Below are 20,784 nucleotides of genomic sequence, written 5' to 3'. Positions count from 1 at the left end.
TTGCTGTAAATATGGATAAAGTAAAGGGTTGCAGGTTCCTGTGAGAATACTATGAGATTACTATGTGGCTGCATGGACGTGTAAGCTTATCTTAAGATCATTACTCCATAGGCAGTGTTAAACCGGTCAAAGAGAAATCATGCTTAAAAACGAAGCGAGCAACTCGACCACTAGCCATTGAGTTTAAAATCCTACACAACTCGCCATGTCCATATCTGAATACCTCAAATCATGCATACTGTTGCTGCCTCAAAGCATTACGATGAATGAAAATCGACAAGCGAGGCAATTCACAATAAAGTTTATTTAACCATGGTTCCAGCGGTTGTTGTTTTCACCTACAAACGCGTATTGATCCAATTGACTAATCTCATCGTCGGACAAGAGGAAGCCCAAGGCAGCTTCATTTTGATACACGTGTTGTGCAGTACGAGCACCAGCCAATGGAATGGTACCTTTGGCAATGCACCAGTTGAGAGCAATAGCACTGGGTTCACGACTGTATTTCGTTGCCAGCTCTTGGATAGTGTTGAGCAAGTTACCAAGTTGTTCCTTGTCCAGTTTTTCCCAATGTCCTTTACGAGCTTCGGGGAAGGGGCCATTCACACCAAACTTGCCTGTCAGCAAGCCCATACCAATAGCTATGGATGTATGAGTGAGCTATGCAATACAAGGAAAATACAAATGACGCTATTGTTATTTGACTCACGAGAATAGGCGAGGATAGCAATCCCGAGGTCGTGACAAAGTTGAATTAGTCCCGACTTTTCTGGAATAGTGCGAACAAGCGAGAACGAGACTTGGTTGGAAGCAAGTTGAATGCCGCGTTTCTTGAGTGCATCATGCATCTCTTTAATCTCATCAAGACCATAATTGGATACGCCAACAGTGGTGACAAGGCCAGCTTCATGTGCATCGGCTAATGCATTGGCAACAGTGGCAATGGATGCTGGATGTATAGGTGCATGAATCTGGTACAAATCGGCCTTTTGTATACCCAAACGTGCCAACGAATCACGAAGAGCAGACAATAACACATCTGGAAAGTCTGTGTGATCCTGGTTGGGGAAATACTTTGTAGCGATCACTTGCTTCTTCTGGTCATCCTCGCTGTATGCTTCTCGAAATCTTGAAATCTCACGTTCCGATTCTCCTTTACCATAGACCTCAGCTAATGATAAACCATGGTGCGTGAATACGTATGCATGTATTACTATGCTACCATCCTTTTCTTACCCGTGTCATAGAAAGGAATACCAAGCTGGAATGCCGCATCAAATGCCTCCTTGGCATCCTGTTCTGCTTCAGGCGTCCAATTCCATACTATGCAGCAAAGGATTATTAGTGACTTGGTGTATGATGCAAGATATTTATACATACCTCCTTTGTCGCCCCATTGCCAGCAACCGATAGCTTTAAAAGTAATACGCGTGGACGTTAATACAAATGGCACCTGTCTACTACGTACCACATGATGATACGCAAAGAGCAATACATACCGATGGGTGGTACCTTGACAGCACCTGCAAGGATGATTTTTGTGTCCTTGGTTGGCACAGTGCCTTTGGAGAGCTTGACTGGGGATTCACTCATAAGAAAGAAAAAGGAACAAAGAAACAAAGAAGAGCAATGCTTACGTGTTGCAGGTTGCGCAATCTCTTTTAAGCATCCGTAATTTGTGGGTCACACGGTTCTGCGATGTCGACATTAGTCTCTTTGGTGTAACTTTAAATGCCGGTAAATGACGACCAAGGCAGTCCTTTAGCCCTTCTTTATTTATTACAACAACAATCAATAATATACTACATTGATAGCCATGGTGTTATATGATAATGATGATAGTAGCGGGATATTAGAGTTCTCCATTGTAAGCGAGTAATCTATGCGATGTTGCCATACACGAGATTGACAGCATTTTTGAGATCGCGTAGTCGATTTGCTTTGAGTGGTCAGCTGATGAGAGTTGCATGCGCATTGAGATTTCAGGTTTCCATTTAAGTAACTTTGGTTGTGTGCCTTTCCTCTCCGCAACTTGTCGTCGTCGTTGTCTTTCACCAACCTTGCAATGGCCAAATCACCCCAGGTCAAGGACGATTCAACAGTCGAACACAATGATGACCCTGATCAGCTCTTTGTCGAGGCTAGTGTAGCCGAGGTACGAGCCATTGAGAAGCGTACAAGGTGCGTAATGGGATAACACGCGAATGGACTTGAAACACCCTTTAGACTCACGCTAATGGCATCCCCTCATAGAGCCGACATTGAGACACAGAAACAAGAGTTACGATCCATGGTTGGGTAAGCATACTGTCAGGAATTGGCTACGTATGTAAAGGAGAACTCACGTTTGGATGATATTGCAGCGAACAGTACCTCGAGCTTATATCAGCAGCAGACGCCATTGTTGCCATGAATAAGAACGCCCACGCCGTCCTCGATAAGCTTGATAGCATGCAAACAGCCTGTGACATCTCCACAATCAAAAAACGCGCTGAAGCTGTTCGATCAGATCAATACGAGAAAGGACACAGTAAGGAACATCCTTATTGTATTAATGTATACAAGGTATTGATCCATGCACTTTACGATTTAGATCAGAAACGACAACATCTCTTTGCTCTTGCTGCGTTGATCAAATCATTGGCTGATGTACCTGAACAGGTAAAGTAGTGCTAAGTGGTATGTTGACTTTGGCTCATGTGACGCAATTACAGATATGGCATGCACTTGAAAACCATCGATACCTTCATGCAGCAAGATTATACGCCATTGCAAAGAGAGTCCATGACACGGATATGGGATTTGTGGATGTTCAGGTATGTAAGATGAAAAAAGGCATCAGTGGATCAAGTGCTTACATGGAATTGGTTTACACTAGGCCGCCTTCCCTGTTGTACAACGGCAATGGGATGCTGTCAGTTTCTTTCTACCACAAATCATTCAAAAGTCAACAGCTTTCTTACGGATACCCGATCAGACATCGGAGGTTGGTATCACTGAAAAGGATGGGCTATGGTAGGGTATCTTTTAACATGCTATTATAGAGCGTAGCAGAAATCTTATTATCATTGATGCTTTTGGATGGTCAAGTATACCTCGGCACCATGGAGCAACTCCTTGAGATACGCATGGCAGCTATCAACGACATGGTCAGCAGTAAAGAGCATCGTTTGCCCTATCAGCTCAAAGAGATCATTCAGCTTGTACAACGCACTCTCGTTCATGTCTATGAGATCTATCTACAACGGCCACTTCTTGTGAATTGTGTCGAGCAGCTGCAGGATAATTTCATGATGGGCTCTTCTTCATCCTCGACCTTACCAGCCATTACGCGTGTCTTTGCACCAAGCACTAACGTCCACTTGTTGATGCGATATCTTCCAGAAAACGTGCAAAGTTATACACCTCAGCTTGAAACTGGTCAGCCATTACTGCCTGGTGATATTCGACAATTTGCTCAAGCTTGGATTCAAAACGTGGAAGAATTACTCGAGGGCCATCTTGATACGATGCTGGAGCAAGCCGACACACATCAGACATTGATTCAAATACGATCACGTGTATGGGACTTGCTTGAAACAGCTGAATCCAATCATCGTCGCAGTGGAATCATTTTGGAAACCAAGGGTGCATCTTGGAAGGAGGTAGGATGATGGGTATACATGGATAAGAGAGGGAGAGAGCATTGTCATTGACAACTACCACTAGACGTGTGAAGGACTTTTGGAACGGCCTTACTCTCTCTGGGACAACATGCTGCGAGATCCTTTCAATAGACATGCAAAGAAGTTGATTGATACTCGTTGTCAAGCATTGGCGAAGCAACCACATACATTGATCTCAAAGCGGATACAAGCCAAAGGTACGTGTTGAATCACTAGCACGGTGATGATTTTACTTATTCCTTTGTAGAAGCATGTCCTGTGGCTCTTGATACGACGACACTTCCATTGCCCACCTCTTCTTCCTCCGATGCCATTCAAACGTTTATCAAGTCTCTCACAGACGCATCCCAAGGCCGTCATCGTTTGATTAAAGAGACTCAAGCTGCATTTGACGACGCCTTACAAGCCATGCGAGGCGATGTTGAACATCACATGACTTTCAGTGATAAGCACAGCTTCCAATGCAAAACGTATGTGACACTTTTGAAATCGATTCCAGATTGCTTATTCATTCGACAACTAGGGACACCGCTTCCATCAAGGAGTACTTTGAAAGTAGCTGTGCCAATGCCATATCTGAATACACCTCAGGATTACGAAAACTACTGGATGAGCTGCATAGTTGGACAGATGAGAAAGCAGGTAAACTGGATTTAGGTTTCCATCGAGTTATTCTGTATTAATCAACGTCGTTGTGATAGCAAATGACATGGGGATCTTTATTGGACGTCTGGCAAATGCAATTGCAATTTCATCCAAGGAGCTGCCCCGTGCCTTGACATTGAGCAGGCCATCAACACATGGGACCCTGGAGTTACGAAGCGGGATTGATAAGGGTAAAAAGTCAAAAGTTTGAAGGATGGATGGGATGCTGATGGGATTCCTTATTAGACCCAAGGGTGAAAAAGCTTCAAGAAGAGCTCATCGCTACATATCACCAAGCTCACGATTCATGGATCAACATGGTATCCAGCAAATTTGGACATGCGCTTCAAAAGGGATTATCTGAAAACCAATGGAATGATCAATGTGCAGCAGCGCTCTTGTGGAGTAGTAAGTCAATCATTGTAAAACTTGTGCCTGAAACTTACAGAATGTATGGTAGATGTTGGAGATGATGTGCATTTGCCGATCCAAGCTACCAATGGTGTCGAGCGTGCAGTGTACCAAGTATGTCAAGAATTACGGCGGGTCAATAGTACTATGTTGGATAAGGTAAGGGTTATTGATTATATGGAGACACGATCACCACTAACATGTCTATTAGACAATTATGCAAGCTCTCAAGAAAAAGCTTACTGAAACCATGACTTCCACGTTCCGATCTTTCAAACCCGAGTTGACCGAAAAGGGTGCCATCCAATTGATATTTGACATGTACTTTGCAAACCTGGTACTTCAAGATGGCATTGTTACCGAGGAAATGAAGCAATGCATTGAAAACACAAAGGAACATGTAAGGGTGGTTTAGCATGGAGAATGGTATCCACGTTGCTTACAATTTGATTTGCATAGATTGATCCAATCAACTGGGCCACTTTTGAACCTCACTTTCTACCAAGCGTTGAACGCTTCTGTTTGAAACAGACCTTGATTTTGGGTATATTGACACGACCTAATCGGGAAACCTATGAACGGTAAGGATGGCAAAAAGTCACCAGGAAAGCGTAGATACTCATGCGTCTCATATAGGACACGAAAGACAACAGCTACCTCCAATCAGCAACATAATGTCGTCCCCTTGGCACCACAAGCACCTCGCTTCACACTTTTACCCATCGGCCACTTGTCACTGAGAGCTTAGGCCACTCCATTCATATCTCCCTTTCCACCGCCCATTTCATCATCCATATCCCCATACACACCACACACGCACTAGACTTGTTGAAGCTTTGACCAGGACATACATTTTAATTTGAACAATCAAGTTTCTTGTCACCTATATATAAACAGGCCTCTTTTTTTGTATCCAACAAAAAGCATATTCCATCATCTTTGTGTGTGTATACTTTTCTTCATCATGATCAAAGCAATCTTCGTTACCACTCTTCTTGTTGTCTTGGCTGGTGTTACCAATGCAGCTATCATTCCTCCTTACCGATCCCTTCACGAGAGTAAGTTTTTATCTCCTTGAAAACAAAGGAGCCATCCACTGATGATGCGTTGTTGTATGTATGTAGTGTGTAGCCAAAACCTTGTATGCTCCAGCCCCCTGTATTGCCGCCGTTACAATGGTGCGGTGTACGGCACCTGTGAGGACCCGACACATCTCCCTTAAATAGCAGCAGCAACTCTATAGCGCTTGCTTGTATATACAATGACGATTACACCCTTACATCATTCATCTCCATCCCCCATGTAATGCTCTACTCTTCTACGAGAAACTCCCCGATACAAAGAAAAAAGCATGTTGCTTTGTTTTGAACATATGCAGTGAACACACGTCCCTTTGTTTGCAAGAAAATGACAAAAATGGAAAACCACGTGGTCTATATACATGTCGGTAGCCGATCCGGGTATTCTTTAGCCATTCAACATTTGTAGAATTCCAAGCCATTGAGGAAGAATCAGTGGATATGGGGTGAATGATACGTGTGGTTGTACCTTGGCATGACGTCGAGTTGTCTCTGTGCCTGAAATAACTACCATGTTGGTAATTCATTGTGCTTGGCGGCTTGATCAAGGGATTGTTGTTTGACATGTCCTCGTGTTTAGCGCCACATTGGCATTGAAATCGGTTGTGTATGGTGATTGCATTTATGTTTATGCACCAAGTGACACAAGCATGCCTGTATCACTGGTGAATAGCCAACATCTATGATTAACGTTTTTTTGCCAAGACATCATCATAAGCCTCGGGCCGATGATACGCGCACGCAATTCAAGTGATACAGGATCCTGATGATACAATGTAGTATAGAGGTTGATTCATTACTTCAAATACAAAAAAAAAGGAGAGATACAAAGCAAGAGTGGATGAGGAGGTGTGGTGTACATGCATGAATGATTATATGCTAAGGCAGTGAAAAATCTACATTTTACTGAACGAGGTAAAAGGCACCAGCCGAGAGCAAGGAAATGGCCCAAGCAGATGTGGCGGTAAATGAAGTAACGGCCATACTGGTGTCTTGGCCATCCTCTTGGTTTTGGCTATCGCCACCATCGGATGCAGAACCAGAAGCGGCAGAGGTGCTGCTAGCACTAGCACCAGATGATGCAGCCGAAGAAGAAGCAGTGCTGTTTTGAGCAGGCTTGGGATCCTTTTCAGTGGGGTAAACAAAATCGGTCTCCCAGTAAGGCTGAGAGATGTTCATACATTGCTGAATGTTGACGACATTGAAGTTCTTTTGCAATTCTGGCAACCATTTTTCAGCCATTTGTACAGTGGCATTGTTCAATTCGTGTTCCTAAAGGTGATTGCGTATGTGAGTTTTGATACGTTACAACGAGAGCGGAAAGAGCAAGACTTACAAGAGTGATGTGACCATGCTCATTGTCGGTGCCGTTTTTGCGAGAGTTAATCCAATCTTCAAAAAAGCCATTGACAGTATCAGGGCTAAGGTTTCCACCACCGTCACCAGGCATATCCCAATCATTGGTATCTTGGTCCCAGACGATGGTACGCATACCCATTTGCCATGCAATGGCACGCACACGATCATCAACATCGCCATAAGGAGGGCGCCAGCATTTTGAGGTCACGCCTGTTGCCTCTTTGACGGCACGAAGCGACCAATAGAACTCGGCAACCACTTGTTCGTTTGTTTGAGCCGTCATTTGAGGATGAGACCATGTGTGAATGCAAAGAACGTGTCCATTGTTAAGAGCACGACGTGCAGCAGCAGGATAGGTTACAACGTTGGAACCAATGTACTATGAAGAAGAGAAAATGAGCCATTGAACATGATACGGCATCAAAGGATCACTTACAAAGAGAGTGGCGGTTTGATTGTGTTCGGCCAAAAAGTTGTAAAGCTCAGGCTCTGAATACTTGTTAAGAATTGGATCATCATCACTAGGATTGTATGGGCCATCATCAAAGTTCAAACCCCAATCACCAACGTTGGGGCAATAGTAAATGTCCTCTGGCAAGTAAGACACCTTAGGCTTGATACAATTGGTATCAGACCACCAGCAGTAGGGATCATTAGTTTCATCGTAACCATCCATGTCAAGATCACCATTGGATTTGGCCTTGTGAATAGTAGCATTGGGAACATGGTCCCAATCAATGGCATCCATAACAGCCTTGATTTCAGGATGATCAGTGGTTGGTTTGCCCCATGGTTCGGGATATGCAGTCAAGTTGAGAGTTGTCTTATCGAGGGTGGCACCAGTATCAGCAGGACCAGTAGGATAGCTAGTAACAACACCCGATGGCTTGGGGAAATCGGGTAACCAAGTAGGTGATTGTACAGCAAGAATACCGGAAGAAGTGGGCGATTGCGCTTGAGCTTGTTGAGCAGCAACCATCATGAGCAATGCTGCTGCAGTGCCACAGCTTGTCAATTTCATCATGGTGGTGTGTAAGAAAAGGGGAAGAAAAAAAAAACGAGTGATGATGGGTTGCTCCGCATTCAAAAGCTACGTCTTTATATAAGCAGATGGTTGCTGTGCGCGCGGCAATGATGGCGTGGTAACCGATTCTCCCCTCAATGCTATAGAATACCGCCTCTGATCCGAAAATAAATTGAATTTTCCTCCTTTGGCTCTTTCTGACAGACCCTTCTTTTTCCCGGATGTCGTTTTGCATACCCATTGCGCCTTGTTTTCTCTAATTTTGGCCATTTTCTTCTGCACCCATAGTAGCACAACGTGTCTACACCCAACCTTTTGTATTTCTGTTTTTACCAAAGACAGTCATTTTAGGCATCTCGTGGCGTACAGCCGTAGCACCATTCACTCCTATTCCCTTCCCCTGGCTGATTTGGCACAATAAGCTTTCATACTACGTACATCGGATGTGAGGATATCGATAGCTGCATAAGCATGGTGCATTACACGTAAACATTAAAACAGTAATGCCATTGAAGGTTTCCTTGGGAACATGCAATTGGGGCAAAGGAGGGGTGGCGGGATGAAAAAACGATGAGGCATAGTGCGAAAAAGTTTAAATTCAAAACGCCCAATGATGTAAAAAAGAGTCCAAGATACCGCATCTGGGAACGAAATCGTGCCATCCCTCACTCACCATATACGCGTCTCATTGCCGCTGACGTTGCAGGTTGGCTGGGTCTAGCGAAGCAAACATACATTAATCCGCACAGTAGTAGTAGCAGCAGGTTAACCTTTAGCCGATGATAACATTACTGCAATGCACCTACATACTTTCCGTAATCATGTGTATGCCATTTTTGACCAAAGCATGTTCATGGTTGACTTTTTGCTTGATCCCTTTTTTCATACGAGAAAATGTGGAGGTGACACAAAGCAAATGGCTGCCGCGAATATAAAGCCTGCTCATGTCAGGGTTGAAGATTAATATGTGTCATTGCCTAAAGGCACCATTCAGGTATCCACATACTTGCTAGTTATTACATTATGATAGTCACCATCTTTATGGATAGCTATGACGGTTCCAATGGCATCGTACAGAAGCAATTAGCCATTCAGCAAATGTGCTCCTGCCATTCTTCTCGCAAGTGTAACCAGCAACTATTGCTTGTGGCACCTTTACGGTGCGAACATAAAGACAATGGAAGCAGCCATACATGAATAAGCATTGTCGATGGTGGAACGTTTAATGGTAACCCAGCAACAATTCATAAAACAACGAGCGCAATTACCCTTCTTGAGCGTTGCTTACATGACTGCCACCGTGTCCGATCCCACGCACACAGGCACACTGATACACGTAAACATCAATGCCATTGTAAGTAATGCAACGCGTGCTGTGTACCATGCCATTCATAGTAAAACAACGCGCCCTACATTTTACGTGTGTAAACGTTATCCTAAGTGTACCATGCCGTAACATTTGCCGGTGTTTTTTTTCATGCTGTACTTCCCTCCTGGCATTGAACACCTATCAACCTTGCGTTATCCATCATTGGACTTTGTGCTCGTAACCTAATTCAATGACCGCTTTGCCGTTTTCTTATCACCTTATCGGTACCACTTTTCATTTACGGCGGCTGTGTACTTTGACAACGGAAAGGGGGTGGAGGCAACAGCAACAAGTTGTTTGTCTCCTGGTTGCCACCTGTCAATCAGGCGTCAACATAAAATCGTTCTCCTTTTCATCCACGCCCAACCCCTTAATGCATCGCTGGTAGGTCTCATGGCTGACCCACGAGGACAATGCATCCCACAGACACCGACAAGCGCATCTTGTATTCAACACAGATGCATACCTAGCAAAAACAATAGACATCTTTGATAGGTGCGATTTAAAGTGGCTATCAAACCTATAGTCAAGGGGCCATTCAGGCTATAGCAGCTCCTATACAAGATGACCAAGCAGTGCCAAAAGACAACAACTCCTTCATTAATGGCGACGAATGAAGTAACGTGATTACAAGAAAACATTAGGTATGCTGCAAGAGATAAGCATAGGCTGTGATGCTTGTGGTGGAGTGAGTGCAGCAGCAGCTGCAGCTGAGATCGGCGTTCATGGATCGAGACCATCATATACACCGACAACACAATCAGCATGTGATGATAGTCTAATCATTTCACGCGCTTCATAACTTGAATTTGCTTGACGTCTTTTTTGTTACGCTATAGTCATTGACTAAATATTGCTTGTCGTTGCTGACACATGCACAAGGTATTCTATTCCAGTCACATGTCGCCGAGCATAACCTTATCCCAACAACATGAATATGATTCCAGCTGCTGTATATTACCCCATCCATCAACCTAAAATTTACCACTTTACTTTCGACAGCAGTTGCTCAAATCACCCATTGATGTGATTCAGGGCGGGAAAAATGGGGTGTGAAACAAATCATAATGTGACCTATCGGCTATGTAGGGTCGCTTTTTTTGACAGAAATAACACACATCGGGTGGAAAGTAAAGGATCGGAGCCGGTGAATAACCATGTGTGTAACGTAGATTGCAGCACAGGCAGAAATGTTTGCATCGTTACGCTCAAGAGAAGAATGGTATGTGCATGATGCCTTGTCATTAGGCGGAATCCATCACCAACATGATGTTGCTTGTCGTGGACATACTCCCTCGCAATGAAATGGATCGTTGTATGTAACCAATAAATTTAAAATAGCAAAAAGCGAGGCGCAATGCAATGTGTGATGCGTAAATACAATGTCAGTTTTCGTTCTTTTCCATCCTTGCTCCTTTTCGACACCATGGCATGATGCACATATCACACACATACACATACATGGCAGTTGTTTGGCTTTTACTTCCTTTATTTTTTTTCTTTGTTATGCTCATTACGTTGCATGACGAGAAATAATGATCTTTCTCCTTTCTTATGTCAAAAGTTGGATTGAACAAAGGGCCCGTGTACTTTACGGTCAGTGCTCCTCCAATGGGATACACCAAAAAAATACAAGATCAATTAGCAAACTGTATTTTTAGCTTTGGTTTCTTTGAAACACAATTGTCACCCCATCCATTCTTTGTCTTTCTCTATTTTCTACTACAGCCAAACAAATCCATCCACGGTTATTGCCAACGTAAACAATAACGCATCTTGCATACCACGCCGATTACAACGTGGCTCCAAAACGGTGAGGTGTCGGTGTTGAATTGTTGCCATGGCACGATAGGACTGAGCATTTGCAATGTGCTATGGACACGGTGGCGTGTGCATCAATTTTGTGTAGCATAGAGGAAAACCTCAGACATGGATCGCCTCTCTCTTGTTTTTTTTCCACGCGTAAGTACCTCCTTTTTTTACGGACAAAGGCCAACCAAGAGTGACTACAATAAAACCCAATGTAAACAATGGATGATGGTATATTACAAGATGAAAATGGCATCTATATGCATCATGTCGTTTATGAATGAAAAAGTGATTAAGAAAGAAAAAAGCACGTGCGTGTACCGGAAAGAGAAAGGGGGTGGAGGAGTGATATGGATGAACGATCCATTTTTTCTTCACAAATGATAACATCATGTTGCCGAGAGCGATCAAGCTGAATCTCGGATAGCTTTTTTATGCCATTTGGGTGTGAGAGGTGAGGGAGTGTTTGATCATTTCTTGTTGTTGAGCAATGATGGATCTTGTAAACCGGAAGAAGCGGACAAGTAGGTTCATTGTGTTGATGTTTCACACCGACGCTCAAAAGGAAGCTTATGGCATTATGTGGTATATGAAATCAAAAGCGATCAACAAGTCAGCGGGTGACCCGGGGCTATGAACTAGGGCAAACAATGAATGAAAAGGACACAAAGGTTGTATTCAAAGTCAGTTGCAAGGAAAAAGCATCCACTCTACATCAAGAACAGCAGCAGCAGCAGCAGCAGCAGAGCACACACACACTGACAAGACAGCCGCCCCAGGCCAATCCAAACCATGCGCACACAAACGCTTTTATTTTTCTCTCTTCTTTTTCCCTTTCCCCGTTCTTTTATCCCTTTCCCCTTTTGCTTTCTTCTCTTCTTTTTCACATCTTCTTTTCCTCTTTCTCTTTCTCTCTTTTTTTCACACTTTATCACTTTTTGATCCGAATCATGTCACACGACGTCGGCTTCTCTACGCGGCAGACGCTGTCATCCCCACTTGCTCACTCATTGGAATTACCACCTATCATTCAAGATACAAGTATGTATACACGCTTTATGGGTTGTTGATGTGTGTGGAGAGTGTGTGATAGGGAATTGATAATGTTCATGATGATGATGTGTGGGTGTGGGTGTGTGGGTGTGGGGTGAGAGGGGTTCCCTAGGAGGTGGTGATAGACATCGAATTGACGTTTCTTTCTTTTTCCCTTGTTGCCACACAAAGAACGTTGTCCACCTTCACCAGAATCACCAGCTTCCTTTTCTCACAAGCAAGATGAGTCAAGTCAGTGTGTGCCATCACCCTCATTGCCACGATTGAATACCATGACAAGCTCTCATCCCGCTGCACCTGCATTTCTGGAACCCGAGCCTCAATTGGATAACCATCGCATGTCGAATTACGAGAATGCTTTTCGGCCTTTGTTATTCAAGGAGAAGTGGAAGTCTTTGACTGACAAGCTGCCGTCGTTGCAGATCCCGATCCCACGTCGTAGTAGCATTCATCATCATCATCACCATGCTCGTCAACAAAGACATCAAGGAACTCGGCATAGTAGTAACAACAATGAACACGCATCACCATCCACATTAAGCAACAAGATGGTTTCCACGGCAACCACAACAACCGCTATGGTGGAGGATGATTATTCGCCAATGTCACCTACCATGGCGACCGCTTCGGCAGCAGCAGCAGCAGCAGCTGTGCAGCATCACCCTGGGTCAACGGTTGCGGAATCGTTTCTAAACTGTCTCCGATTATCGAGCCTGCGTCACTCTACACCACCACCTTGTTCACTCTCGTCATCTTCATCTACCAATAGTAGTAGCAGTGATGATGAAGCCTTGTTAGATGAACAAGATCCAGCTATTCGCATGGCAGCCGAAGCACTTGCCGCTGCATCCGCTGATGCGCATCACCGCGCGGCACAAGAGCATCATCATCAGCACCTCGTGTCACTAGCCATGCAGCAACAACAACAATCTAACAACACCGCTGCTGCTACTACTACCAACAACAAGCGTTCCTCTGGCATTGATCACTCCAAATTCCTTACAAAGAACGCCCACATCAAACGCCCACGTAATGCATGGATCCATGTAAGTATACTACTTTTATATACGTTTGATCTTTTAAAACTTTTCCTTATGAGATGTGTCTTTTTTAGTTCCGCTGTCATTATGGCCAAGCACTTAAATCACAAGATCCCACGTTACGTGCTGAGGAGATCTCAAAGTAAGTATACTTACACATACACCATGTGGTGTTCCGCATTCTTGTCAAACAATTAACCTTACCCAAACAACAATAGACGTGCATCACGGCGTTGGGCCCGACTCACGGAGAAGGAAAAGAAACCATGGCATGATTTGGCTGAACAAGAAAAGTTGGCTCACAAGGAAGCATTCCCAGAGTATCGTTACTGCCCCAAACGTCACTCATCGTCATCCACGGCATCTTCGTCATCATTGTCCTCTTCTTCTTCATCGTCTCCTGCTTCCAATTCCAACTCGTTGATGTTTGCTGATGCCCTTGCAGCGGAACAGCAATCCGGTGGTGACACGGGCGGTCAACGTTACAAGAAGGCTAGACGGCGGACAAAATGATCTCCATACATGACATTTTATATTACAACACACGACTTTTTCTCATTCACACACACACACTCACGCACACTCACAATCACGCACACACTCACAACCACTCTTTGTATGTAAAACTCTCTTTCTCTCTCAAGTACTCTCACAATTACACACACACACACACGCACATCCACACGGAAAAGGCAACACACACTCACATCCACATTTTCAATCACACACATATACACCCCAAAAAAAAAGCTCACATAACACACTACACTACCCTACCCCACACTCACCTTCTATATCTGCCCTTGGATACCACTGGAGCTGAGAGGTTCCCTTTTGCTATCTGTTTTATTGTTTGACTGGGCGCCCTCTCCTTTTTCTTTTTTGTTTGTTGGTTTGATATCTAATACCGTGCACCATCTTTCTTTTTCTTTAGCACGTTGTATACCGTTTTCTGCTTTCTGTTTTTTTGTTCTTTTTCTTTCTTGCAAGATATACAGTGTTGCCTCCTTTTTTTTGTATGACACTTTTTCTCCCCCTTTCAGGTCTGTTGTTGATTTCTTCTTTTTGATTTCCATTAAAAAACCGCGCAAAGTTTGCCTATTCGATTCGCCTTTTTACAAGATGTATATACTCCATGCTAAAGATGCAGTAACCCCCCGAGTCAAAACCCCCGGGATAGACGCCCCTATCACAGCATGTGTATGCAAGAGCTGATACGTCCGCCTCGATGTAATCCAGGAGAAAATATCTCATTATACACGGGTCATTGATAGCAACTACTATAGTAAACTTCTCAATCTTCCGTACGTTGACATCCACATCTACACCTTACTACCCCGGCATACTGCTGATGCTGTTACTCTCGTCGTTGATCCTTTTTCTGTATAAATAGCTTAATACGAAGCATCTTGTTTTCTTTCTCTCTCTCTACCACGCGTCGAGATTTCCCCTTTTTTCTTTTTACATCGAGGCACATTTGCTCTGTGTGTGTGTGTTGTATTGACAACTTGCTGCTCCTATCTCTCTAATGTGGATATCTCGTTCAATCTTGTATACTTTGGCTGCCATCACAGCAGCTGCATACGCCCAAGAAGATGGTAACAGTAATAACGCCACCACAACAACCACAACCACTGCTAGCACAAACAAGATTACACCATCTTCTTCCTCTGGACCATTACCACAATCGTCTCCTGCTTGGTTGTCGGATGTAAAGGTGTTGCCAGGCAACGTTGACAGCTATCCAGTTGATGCATCCAAGATCCCAACAGGCCCGTTTTCATCCAACAGCAACATTACACTGCAAGGCTATCCTTCACCTGGTGAAACGCCATCCATTCAATCACCCCAAGTACAAGCTGTCATCAAGGCAATTGACTGGTCTCAAGTACCCAAAGCCTCCATACGAAAAGCTGACAATGATGGCAACCTACAAATGAAAGGCTACAACGAGGCATCGGATCCTTCTTGTTGGTGGAGTGCAACAGGTTGTGTTAAGGTATACTACAACATGATTCACCACGCACTGTATTATAGTACCCCCATACTAAGTGGCATCATTGTGTACATAGCCCAAGTTTAGTGGATTGCCTGAAGACATTTATTACTGCCCAAAACCCGGCGATTGGGGATTGGTAAATGACAACATTATGATGATCAAATTCGACATGAGTAATGATCCTGATGATGATGATGCAATAGACATACGATGATGGGCCATTAACACAAGATGAAGGCAAAGAAGCTGCTGAGCCCCATCTATACAACTTTTTAGCCGAGCATCAACAAAAAGCTGCTCTCTTTTGTAAGTTTGGGCTTTACTTGCTCCCCTACTTGTACACTCCTTTCCTAGTTGCTCCGCCACCCCTTGCTATGTGCTGCATAATGTCCAAGCACGAGATTCTTACGAGTGTATTATAGACATTGGAGCCAATGTATTACGAGCACCTCTTGCAGCTCAACGAGCTCTTGCCGATGGACATACGCTCTGCTCCCACACCTGGTCTCATCCTGCTATGACATCTCTCTCAAATGAACAAGTAGTAGCCGAATTGTATTGGACATTAAGAGTTATCAAGGAAGTTGCCGGGGTGACCGTGAAGTGCTGCAAGTATTATATACGCCATGTAAAAATGCAGCTGCAAGTAGGCTAACATGTCATGCTGCTTCTTTTAGGGCGTCCACCTTATGGTGATGTGGATGATCGTGTGCGTGCCATTGCCTGGCAAATGGGTATGAGAACCGTCTTATGGGATCAAGATACCGAGGATTGGTCCATGCCTGGTCCTGGTGGCGGATCCACACCACCTGCTACCATTGACAGCTATTTTGAAAATTGGATCAATGCACGCAAAAACGGCACTGATAACGAAAATGGCCATGTGATCTTACAACATGAGCTAAACGCAGCTACTGTCCAAATGGCCGAAAAATGGTTGCCCAAGATCAAAGAGACATTCAACGTCGTACCATTCCATCAATGCATGAACATCTCACGACCTTATTGGGAAGAAAACTTTGTCATTCCCACTGAACAAGATCCTAATCCAACAAAGGCATCCAACAACAATGCAACAAGTAACAACGATCATCCATCTGGATCATCAACATCATCATCATCAGATCCATCCGAGGACAAGGATAGCGATGGAGAGGATGGTGAAGAATCGGCAGCTGCTGCTGTTTTATATCGTAATCCTACTTGGTCTCATATCTTGGCCTCTGCAACTGCACCTCTCATCTGGTACTATTATTATTAACTTATACCTCTCTTCTAGTAGCCTACCCTTCCCCTCTTAATCATCGCCATCCATCACATATAATATCCGTGTATGATGTGCATCCTGCAATCTCCTTCATCTATAAACTCGTGTCATCTTCTACAACCCCAGACAAAGAATAAAAATTATCACAATGTCTTCTTTATCGACTTTGATAGGTGTTGATATGTAGTTGGATCTATCCTTATACACAAATGCTTGCTTAAACCAAAAGGCACATGACGTTGTCAGCGAGGGTCATGCTTTTTCTTCCTTTCTGCGCACATAGAGTGTTGTTGATGTTGTTGCAGCTTGTTCGACCTGGTATTCATGGCGACATAATAAGTATACTGATAATCAAATCTGGCAACACGTACATGAACAAAAATGGGTTTGAACCAACCAATGTGCTGTGGGTGCAAGGCAACGAGTGCAATTGAAACGGTTGTGTGCGACCAGCATTGCATTAAATCTATCTTTACGCCGCACAAAGACATACACCTTCTGGTGCCTGCAAGCAAACACGAGCCATGGGCCGAAATCCAGGCATTGACCCTGGTAATTTATTGCTTGGATACTCTTGTTGTGCTATTGCTAACGTCTGTAGCTAGTCATTGTCGCGTACATTAGCGATTGCCTGGAGAAGAAGAAGCCTGTGACCTTGAAAGGATTCGTCGACGCCGAACGTGATCTTGTCATTCAAACCAGCAGCCGAGGAGAAGACCTTGCCACTGTATGGCCATTTCGTTTTGGAAGGGCTGCAAAGCAACTCAATGCCACGATCGTAAGTGATAGTCTTGTACACGTTGATATGCTGTTAACACATGATGGATAGGAACGCTCCAAAGTGGATTGGGGTGGTATTGCACTCGACATACTGAAACGACAATCAACAGCTGCACCATCATCATCGAAAGCAAGCACGACCACTGCCGAGAGTGAGTTACTATCATCATCGTCCTCTTCGTCGTCATCATCATCATCGTCCACCTCGGTCAAAAGGCTTACTCCATCAGACCAAGCACGTGCATCAAAGACTTTTGACGCTCTCGATCCAAGCAAAATGTGGAAACTCACCGCTGGCACCATTGTTGAAGAACAGCTCGCATCGTTAGTGAAAGAATGTAATTTCGAACAGTGAGTTGCATCAGGAGTATCACGTGATGGTTGCCATGTTACTAACATCTTCTCCATACCTATAGCCAGTGCCACTCAATGATCCTGGATCCTTCACTACCGATATGGAGTCAATATTTTACCGACGAAGAATTGAATGAGATATCCTCCTACAATACCATGGCAGTGTCGCAGCTCCCAACTGAGATACGCGAGTATTTATCTTCTTTCAAGTCAAAGGTAGGCTTTACTTTTACAATACCATCCCTAAAGATAGTCTAATAAGCATTTTTGATAGCATACCTTGGAAGATCTCACAACTCAGCATAATACTTTTGGCCCATTCGACCGGATCAAGCAATCTGATTTATATTGGGTGCATAAGGCTGTTAGCGACGCTCTGGATTTATATCACTGCAAATACTTTCAAGATCTGGATCGCACCGAAGAGGACATTGTACGGAGAGTATGGGAGCTGATCGAACGTTGCTTTGACTATACCAACATCAAATACACAGGGTAAGCTATATGATGCTGAGAAGGATATCAAAAGTGGTAACCTTATTTCAATAGAGGTGAAATGACATCGCAAGCTTCAGCACAGCGAGTGAACGGCGGACGAGATCCCTCTGCAATACACTACATGAAACGAAAGAGGATGGGTACAAAGACGGATGGCTTGTTCAAGTCCAAAGTTGGATTTCTTGAGCTTGGGACATGTGAAGCGGGAAAATGCAGTGATACCACCAGCACCAAGAGCATTCAAGAAGGAAGCCTGAAATGTCCAAAGACTTTGAAAGATATGCTACTTAGCATCGTGCAAGAATCGCCAAAGAACATACGAAACGTACAAACATTGGGATTTATTGTATCAGGCAAGTGCTCGTTTTTCGAGATGTCATCATGATTACTTATACGCGTTCTACTATAGGTGTTTATATCAAGCTGATTGCAGCAAGTTTTCCTCAAGGATATGTGTGCCGTATTTTGGATTTGAGTGGATGGCTGCAATACCCGACGTGTGAGAGGGACATGATCAAAAAGTTGACTCCTATCATTCAACTCGTGTGGCATGCCAAAACAACGATGACTCAAGTGGTGGATATGGTGCAAATGGACGAAGATACCGTTGATTTATCGATGAAGCGATCCACAATCCCAATACCGCCGTCTTTCACACCGTCGTCGTCCAACAAGTCCTCACCTACCAATGGCAAACGATCCAGAAATGATCTTTCATCCATATGATATCACCTATGTTATCCTCCTCCGTATCTTGCTCTTGTATATAATGTACCTTTTGATTAAAATGTCATTGTTTCTTGATGGATGTTGCCACCTGCCCCTATTTGGCTATATTGATTGTCGATTTTATCCACGAAGGGTATTACTACACCTAGACTTTACGACGAAGAATGAGGCTTAACCCTGCCGTATACTCCTTTATCAACACTTGAGCCATGTGACAGACATACTTATGTCACCTACAAAAAGCTGCCTTTTAAGCCGCAGGGTGATTTATCAGCTTTTGATTTTCCATCACTTCGACTCAGTATTCCAAGATGCTTGACCACTCTATCACTTTGATCCATCATGACAACAACTCCCACGCCAACTCACATATAAACAAGGCTGTTGTCACCAACACTATCATACGTCCATCTTTCTCCTTGTATTCATATCATCATCAATGGCCTTTGGTAAGTCTCAAGGACAGTTTTTATGTGATTCCCAAAGTGAAGGTACTCATGCATTCATCTATGTAGCTCTCATCATTCCTTTACCACTTGAAGTGCTTATGGGTGCCTAATGACATTTGGCTGTGATCCTTGATGGACCCTTTGTGGTAGGTTTAACTATCATTTAAATTCCTCTTCGTTTGTATATTGATAAAAATTATTAAAAGGATGCCTTGTACATTTGTAGGCAAAAGGCAATCCCGGGTCTGATGGGGAATTTGGGACTTCTTTGTAGGTGACATAAGTACATGCTGATACCACCAGCACCAAGAGCATTCAATGCCGACAAACCCACATCAGGGAACACCCACCAGTGGATAAAAACGTCGTTGAGCCATTATTGTCAAAGACGGCATTACAAAAGTCATATCCAGCATTGACAAAGAAGGGAGCTTAAAATGCCCAATAGCATTGAAGGATACTCATCATCGTGCAAGAACTACCAACGAGTAGACAAAACGTGCAGACGTTGGGATTTCTTGCATCAGGCAAGTACTCGTTATTCAAGGTGTCATCATGATCACTTATACGCGTTGCACAGATGTTTACATGAAGCTGATTGCATTACCCGACGTGTGAAAGGGACATGATCAAAAAGTCGACACCCATCATTCAGCCCATGTGGCATGCGAAAACAACGATGACGCAAGTGATGGATATGGTGTAAATGGATGAAGATACCGTTGAGTTATCGATGAAGCGATCCACAATCTCGATACCATCGTCTTTCACGCCGCCGTCGTCGTCCAAATAAGCCCTTACCTACCAATTTCAAACGAGCCAGAAATGATCTCTCCCCATTCAAAACCACCTATACTACACTCCTCCACACCTTGCATGGATGTTGGCACCTTCCCCACTTATGTCGATTGTCGATTTTATCCACGGAGAACATTACCACACGTAGGCTTATGAATCTATTAGGCTTAACCTTGCCGTAGAGAAAACATTCCTTTGATTGCTTACACCGTTATCGAAGATATCAAGAGTGAAGGGCAGCATACATGTTATAGCAACCAGCGTCCCCAATAGTTCGTAGTTAAGACATTAGAGATGCTCTACTAAAGTTTATTGTAAAACATGATTTGACAAGTTTGTGCTATCGTTTCAGCAATGGATATCGTAGAAGCAGCATAAGGAGTGATGGCGTATCTTGGAGTGAATGAGAAGAAACCGTGGACTCGAGATTGCCAGTAGAGCAAACATCGTTCCAAC

At 43.8% G+C, this 20,784-nt stretch overlaps 6 protein-coding genes across 6 annotated transcripts; 4 read left to right on the top strand and 2 right to left on the bottom strand.

Moving 5' to 3' along the window:
• Positions 1 to 306: 306 nt before the first annotated feature.
• On the bottom strand, positions 307 to 1,593 carry O0I10_012071 (uncharacterized protein; the record flags this gene model as incomplete). Its single annotated transcript, XM_058492018.1, has 5 exons — positions 307 to 641; positions 710 to 1,171; positions 1,237 to 1,323; positions 1,381 to 1,413; positions 1,500 to 1,593. The coding sequence occupies 5 exons, from the start codon at positions 1,591 to 1,593 to the stop codon at positions 307 to 309; spliced, it is 1,011 nt and encodes a 336-aa protein (XP_058337212.1).
• Positions 1,594 to 2,065: 472 nt separating this feature from the next.
• Positions 2,066 to 5,469, top strand: O0I10_012070 (uncharacterized protein; the record flags this gene model as incomplete). Its single annotated transcript, XM_058492017.1, has 16 exons — positions 2,066 to 2,181; positions 2,254 to 2,298; positions 2,364 to 2,530; positions 2,594 to 2,661; positions 2,715 to 2,816; positions 2,879 to 2,986; positions 3,045 to 3,644; positions 3,709 to 3,862; positions 3,913 to 4,135; positions 4,189 to 4,307; positions 4,367 to 4,501; positions 4,557 to 4,718; positions 4,771 to 4,880; positions 4,933 to 5,121; positions 5,181 to 5,302; positions 5,358 to 5,469. The coding sequence occupies 16 exons, from the start codon at positions 2,066 to 2,068 to the stop codon at positions 5,467 to 5,469; spliced, it is 2,532 nt and encodes an 843-aa protein (XP_058337211.1).
• Positions 5,470 to 6,703: 1,234 nt separating this feature from the next.
• On the bottom strand, positions 6,704 to 8,183 carry O0I10_012069 (uncharacterized protein; the record flags this gene model as incomplete). Its single annotated transcript, XM_058492016.1, has 3 exons — positions 6,704 to 7,072; positions 7,137 to 7,538; positions 7,596 to 8,183. The coding sequence occupies 3 exons, from the start codon at positions 8,181 to 8,183 to the stop codon at positions 6,704 to 6,706; spliced, it is 1,359 nt and encodes a 452-aa protein (XP_058337210.1).
• A 4,503-nt stretch (positions 8,184 to 12,686) lies between these two features.
• Positions 12,687 to 13,967, top strand: O0I10_012068 (uncharacterized protein; the record flags this gene model as incomplete). The annotated part of the gene is made up of 3 exons (XM_058492015.1): positions 12,687 to 13,460; positions 13,529 to 13,596; positions 13,673 to 13,967. 3 exons carry the CDS (start codon positions 12,687 to 12,689, stop codon positions 13,965 to 13,967), a joined length of 1,137 nt encoding a protein of 378 aa, XP_058337209.1.
• Positions 13,968 to 14,982: 1,015 nt separating this feature from the next.
• On the top strand, positions 14,983 to 16,714 carry O0I10_012067 (uncharacterized protein; the record flags this gene model as incomplete). Its single annotated transcript, XM_058492014.1, has 5 exons — positions 14,983 to 15,453; positions 15,527 to 15,589; positions 15,657 to 15,759; positions 15,876 to 16,061; positions 16,131 to 16,714. The coding sequence occupies 5 exons, from the start codon at positions 14,983 to 14,985 to the stop codon at positions 16,712 to 16,714; spliced, it is 1,407 nt and encodes a 468-aa protein (XP_058337208.1).
• A 530-nt stretch (positions 16,715 to 17,244) lies between these two features.
• O0I10_012066 (uncharacterized protein) lies at positions 17,245 to 19,078 on the top strand (the record flags this gene model as incomplete). Its single annotated transcript, XM_058492013.1, has 7 exons — positions 17,245 to 17,272; positions 17,326 to 17,498; positions 17,550 to 17,851; positions 17,917 to 18,070; positions 18,129 to 18,349; positions 18,404 to 18,705; positions 18,762 to 19,078. 7 exons carry the CDS (start codon positions 17,245 to 17,247, stop codon positions 19,076 to 19,078), a joined length of 1,497 nt encoding a protein of 498 aa, XP_058337207.1.
• Between the last annotated feature and the right edge of the window lie 1,706 nt (positions 19,079 to 20,784).

Source organism: Lichtheimia ornata (assembly GCF_029851405.1).
Source record: "Lichtheimia ornata isolate CBS 291.66 chromosome Unknown scaffold00110, whole genome shotgun sequence".
In the NCBI taxonomy this organism is placed as follows: Eukaryota; Fungi; Mucoromycota; class Mucoromycetes; order Mucorales; family Lichtheimiaceae; genus Lichtheimia; species Lichtheimia ornata.
The sequence above is the reverse complement of the archived record's forward strand: the minus strand, read 5'-3'. Positions and strand labels throughout refer to the sequence as shown.